Raw genomic sequence first — 5670 nt, forward strand, 5'->3', positions numbered from 1 at the left:
AAAAAAAAAAAAAAGAGGACAGAAATCAGATACTAAGAGTTTTTCTATTTTCATTTGTATGTGAATTTTTTTTGGCTCCGAATGCCTTCAAGGCATGACTGGCTGGCTTGTGTTGTGGGGATCGAACCACAGCAACCTGAGGCTGACTGCTTTGTTGAAGCAGCCACTTAAAGAACTGAGCTAAGGAGCAGGCTCCCTGTATGTGAATTTTTAATACAAATGCACATATGGAAAGCATTAAATCAGGTAAAAATTTTCAACAGTTCAAGTTTGTAACAAATATAAATATTATAACAATTGCTGTTATAGAAATTATAAATAAGGGGCCAGGGAGATGACTCAGTAGAAAAAGCGCTTCCCTGGCAAGTACAAGGGCCTGAATTCAATCCCCAGTTCTGCCAAAAAAAAAAAAAAAAGAAAAAGAAAAAAAGAAATTATAAATAGGCCTGTTAAATCATTCTGGACAATGCCTTCATTTTGTTTTGAGATAGGGTCATGCCACATTCCCCAGGTTAGCCTTGAATTCATGAGCTCAAGTGATACTCCCAGCTCAGCCTCCCAAGTAGCTGGGACTACAGGCATGCATCCATGCCCAGCATCAATATATTCTTTTTTCCTTTTTGCCTCTACACTGCCTTCACACTGTACTATATTCCTAGCACTTTTAATTTTTTTTTTTTCTTCAGAACCAGGGATTAAACTCAGGCCCTTGCACTTGCCAGGGAAGCACTTATTCCACTGAGCCATCTCCCCAGCCCCCTACTTTTAAAATTTTGAGACAGGGCCTCATTGAGTTGCTTAGGGTAGGCTTCAACTTGTAATCCTCCTGCCTTAACCTCAAAGGTGCTAGGATTATAGGTACGTGCCACAACACCCAGCCAATCAATTGTTTTTTTGTTTTTTTAAATGTATTTAGTACAGGGTCTACAGGGTTTCACTACACAGATCACAGGTAGTGATCCTCCTGTTTTCAGTCTCCCAAGCACTGGGATTACAAATGCGTCACCACACCCATTCTCAATCACCATCTCAGTGCACCCCCGGTGGCAAGGCCGACTTAACTGTGTTTTTTAAAACCAGTAGGTATTTAATTGACAACAACTAAATGGTGTTTATAACATTTTTAACATATAGTAGGTGTCATCCCATCCATTCACTATACTTTTCTTTGCTGTCTTATACATAAAACATGATTATAATGTTGTCTGTCTTCTGTTGTGACCTTGTAAATTTGTTATTCAAATACATTAGAACATTTTTTTTAAAGTAATTAAAGCAGGCTGGTGAGATGGCTCAGTTGTCTAAAGCACCTACTTAGAACAAGTAAAGCACACTCACATTTAACATACTTCAAAACACAGCAAAGCACAGGGACCGCGGTTCAATCCCCCAGCACCACATGCCAGCCAGCGCCGCCCCCTAGTGGGATGAGCTGGCCACACACACACACACACACACACACACACACAAATAAATAAAATTTAAAAAAATAAAGTAATTAAAGCCAGGTGTGGTGGCACATACTGGTAATGATAGCACTTGGAAGCCTGAGGCAGGAGGATCACTGTGAGGAGAAGGTCAGTGTGGGCTACACAATAAGATTCTCTCAAAAGAAAAAAAGTGGGGGAGACTGGGCATGATGGCACACGCCTGTAATCCCAGCACTTGGGAGGCTGAAAACAGGAGGATCACTACGAGTTCAATCTAAGTAGTAAGATCCTGTAGACCCTGTCCTAAGTACACAAAGAAAGAAAAAAAAAAAGAATTAAAACATTCTGTGAGCTCCTAAAGTACCAAAGGCCATGTGACTAAGGCACCCACTTACCTCTTTCCCACAAAATGTTGCTTCTCTTCTTTGTTCCTATCTCAGAAAATGGTGCCACTGTTCATTTACCTTGTCCACTTCTGAAACTTCAAGATCATCTTAAAGTCCCTCTCCCCACATATAATCAATCCAAAGTCTACCTGTAACTCTTAAAGTATGTGTCAAAACTACCTACTGGGGGCCTGGCCCTAGCTCAGTCCTTTAAGTGGCTGCTTCCACAAAGCTGTCAGCCTCAGGTTGTTGGAGTTCGAACCTCACAACCCTCCAGCTGGCCAAAAGGGCCCTGAAGGCATTCGAGGAACCAAAAAAAAAAAAAATCCTTCATGTACCTCGGTAGTGTCCCAAATTTTCTAATCAAGAAGATTATGGGGCCAAAGAGGAAAGTGATCGATGACACAGAGTGTGCCTAAGGAGAGTCACATGGGGAGAAGACACTCTCTCAGGCTTTCACAGAGAGCACATTGGCCAAGCAATGGCCGTGACTCATCCACATGGCTGACACTGACAAAGGTTCTACAATCTGAGGTACAGGATCTCAGGATAAATCCTGAGGGCATTTCACTGACCTTCTCAGACCAAAAAGCTACAACTCTTGTTGCATAGGTCCTGCTTTACCTTGGTCTTAACCATCCAGTAGAAAAGTATGAAGACGAAATATAGGAAATAAAGCCATGCTGTTAAGTTGAGCTGTGGGGGACTCAGGTCAATAATTTCTGACATTGCCAGTTAAACAGAAGACCCAATGCTATTATGGGCTACTGGACTCTTAGAATTTTTTGCTGAGTTTACACACCTATAATATTCAATAACGGAACTTAGAAAAAACGGGGTATACCTATGAATGTCCATTTTGTATCTGTGTATTCAAAGTGGTTGGGATAGATATATAGTTGCATTCTCTTAATGAATAGAATGATTTGTTCTAATGGTGTTTGTAAATAGGATCACAAGTCCGCATCTTGTACAGCAATTAACCACTAAGAAGAATATATGCAGTGTATTATTTGTTGAAACTGTACTTCCGATTTGATTTGAAACTGTCTCATTGCTGTTTATCAATAAACCTTTAAAAAAATAATAAAAAAATTAAAAAAAAAAACTACCTACTGCTTCCAATCCCCACACCTAAACACCCAAATCCAGTCCTTAATCTCCTGTCTAGATATCTACAATAGCTTTCTCATTGGCTTTCCTACCCATAGTCTCCCACTAGCACTCAATGGCTTTTCTATAATACTACACCTGCCACTCACATTTAACATACTTCAAAACACCAAGTAAGATGGAATAAAGCTGTAATCTCAGCTACTCAGGAGGCTGAAGACCTACAAGTGTGAGGTTAAAATAGGCAACTCAGCCAAACCCGGTCTCAAAATAAAGCAGGTGTGGTGGTGCACAACTATAATCCCAGAACTCTGAAAGGCTCAGGACACGAAGATCACAAATTTGACCCCAGCCTGGGTACTTAGCAAGACCTTGTCTCAAAAATTAGAAAGGAAAAGGGGAAGAAAAAAATTAAAAAGGGCTGGGATGTAGCTCAGTGCCAAGGCCCTCAGTTCAATCCCCAGTACTACAAAAAAAACTATCAACAACAAGGGGGCCGGGGAGATAGCTCAGTAGAATAAGCGCTTGCCTGGCAATCACAAGGGTCTGAGTTCAATCCCCGGTTCCATTAAAAAAAAACAAAAAAAAAAAAAACACAAACACATAGCATTCACCTCACCCCCACCGTCTCTGCACACCTCTCCAATTCTCATCTCTCATCACTATCCCCCATTTCTCATGTTTTCTGTTTTCCACTGATCCAGAAATGCAAAACTCTTCAGGACCTGCCTCACTCTCCTACTGCCAGACTTTCATGCAGGCTGTTCTCTGTACCTACAGTATTTCTTACTCTCTTTGCCTGGCTAACTCCTCACACCCTCCTAATCCATGCCCCCAAGAGTCAGATTCTCCCCAGCCCCTTTTAAGCCCTTATCTACTCTCACAACTGCAGTTAGGTGAAATAACCTGAAGGAATCCTGAATGGAAGCCTTCCTGGATCGCTACAGACTGTTTTAACACCATTTTTAAAATTTATTTTTTTAACACCATTTTAAAAAATTAAATGTACTATCCTGTGTTTTAAGTAAAGAAATGAATTGAACTCAGACCCTCATGCTTGCCAGGGAAGCGTTTATTCTACTAAGCCATCTCCCCAGCCCCAAGAAATGGATGGTAAAACAAGCACTAAACACAAAGGATGGTAAACACAGTTCAGCATGGTGCTTCCTTCTGGGGGTGGAGAAAGATATGGATCTGGCAATGTCCTAGTCCTGATGGGATTCACAAAGGTTAATTCTATTATAAGTTATACATGTTCCAGGTAGGGAATATAGCTCAGCAGCACAAGCACTTGCCTCGCAAAAGCAAAGTCCTGGTACAAAAAAAAGTTCCATATATTCCTTTGCACTTATCAAATATTTAACTAGCCTCAGTAATACATTACCATCAACATATTCCCATTTTTCCTTCAAAACATTCCTCAAAAACCTTGGTGAAAAAGCTTTGGAACTAGGAAAATAATACACAGAACTTACCACAAAGAGAAAAAAGCTATAGGACTCTAGCACTCCAAAAAGCCATAAATGCTACCTACTCTAGAAGCACATATACTAAAACTGGAATACAGAGAAGATTAGCATGGTCCATGCACAAGGAAGACACACAAATTCAAAAAACAAAAAGGTGGGCTGGAGAGATAGCTCAGTAGAATAAGCGCTTGCCTGGCAAGTGCAAGGTCCTGAGTTCAATCTCCAGTACCACAAAAAAAAAAAAAAAAGCAAAAAGGTGATCATTTTGGTGCACACCTACAATCCCAGTACTTGGAGGCTGAAGCAGGAAAATCAACATGAATTTGAGGTCAGCCTGGACTACATAGTAAGTTTAAGATCAGCCTAAACTACCTAATAAGACCCTATCTCTGAAAAAAAAAAAAAAATGCCACAAGCAGAGCCAAAAGACAGTTGTCATGAGGTTCCTGATCCCAACACCCCTCCATCACTCCATCATTTTCTGCTCCTGTATCATAGGTATCTGACCCAACTGAGGTCTAGTACCCACACAGTCATAAACAAAGGCGGACTCCAAATTAGACACATCTCTCAGCAAATCATAGCAGCTGTGGACAGCCTGGCATTCTGTGAAGATATTGTGTCCTGATGGGATTCACAAAGGTTAATTGTTTTATAAGTTATACATGTTCCAGGTAGGGTTTCTGTACTAAGTCAAAAAGACTTGGCACAGATATACATGGGAAAGTTGCAGTTCTGACTTACATGTTGACTGCTATCCAGACAGGGTGGTTGATTGATTAGCTGAGTCAAAGGTTTCCGAAAAGGAGACAGGAAACGCTCTTGGATCTGAGTCTCTCTGCTAGATTTCCGTTTCTTAGGAGTCTAGGAGAAAGAAATGGGAAAGCTGAGGTCTAGAGGAAGACAGCCCTCACCCTAATGGAACTAGTATATAAAGTGCTTCTTAGACTGGGTGTGGTCACCCACCACATCTATAGCCCCAGGTACTTAAAGAGGCTGAGGCCAGAGAATTACTTGAGTTAGTGAGTCTAAAACCAACCTAAAAGGGTAGAGAGATAGCTCAGCAGACTAAGTGCCTGCTTAAGCAAGCACAGAGACCAGGGTTTGATCCCAAGCACCACATGCCGCGCTGGCCCTGGTACCAGCCCTGGATGCGTAGAGCCAGACCAGGCATGGTGGTGCATACCTGTAATGCCAGCAACAAGGGGGAATCACTAAAAGTCCAAGCTGCATAGTGAGACCCTGTACTAAATACATTAATATATATATATA

General features: G+C 41.3%; 1 protein-coding gene and 1 non-coding gene across 2 annotated transcripts in view; one reads left to right on the forward strand and one right to left on the reverse strand.

The window, feature by feature from the left end:
* The window catches only part of Rad54l (RAD54 like), a 32080-nt gene that overhangs the window by 24576 nt on the left and 1834 nt on the right, over positions 1 to 5670 (reverse strand). The window contains exon 3 of the mRNA XM_004639174.3: positions 5143 to 5262. Coding sequence (XP_004639231.1) covers positions 5143 to 5262 — 120 coding nt within the window. The remainder of the gene's footprint in view (positions 1 to 5142; positions 5263 to 5670) is intronic.
* LOC111818923 lies at positions 4453 to 4559 on the forward strand. Its single transcript, XR_002822791.1, has one exon. It is a non-coding gene; the product is annotated as a U6 spliceosomal RNA (small nuclear RNA).

The sequence above is a fragment of the Octodon degus genome, unplaced genomic scaffold (assembly GCF_000260255.1).
Source record: "Octodon degus isolate 3935 unplaced genomic scaffold, OctDeg1.0 scaffold00107, whole genome shotgun sequence".
Classification (NCBI taxonomy): domain Eukaryota; kingdom Metazoa; phylum Chordata; class Mammalia; order Rodentia; family Octodontidae; genus Octodon; species Octodon degus.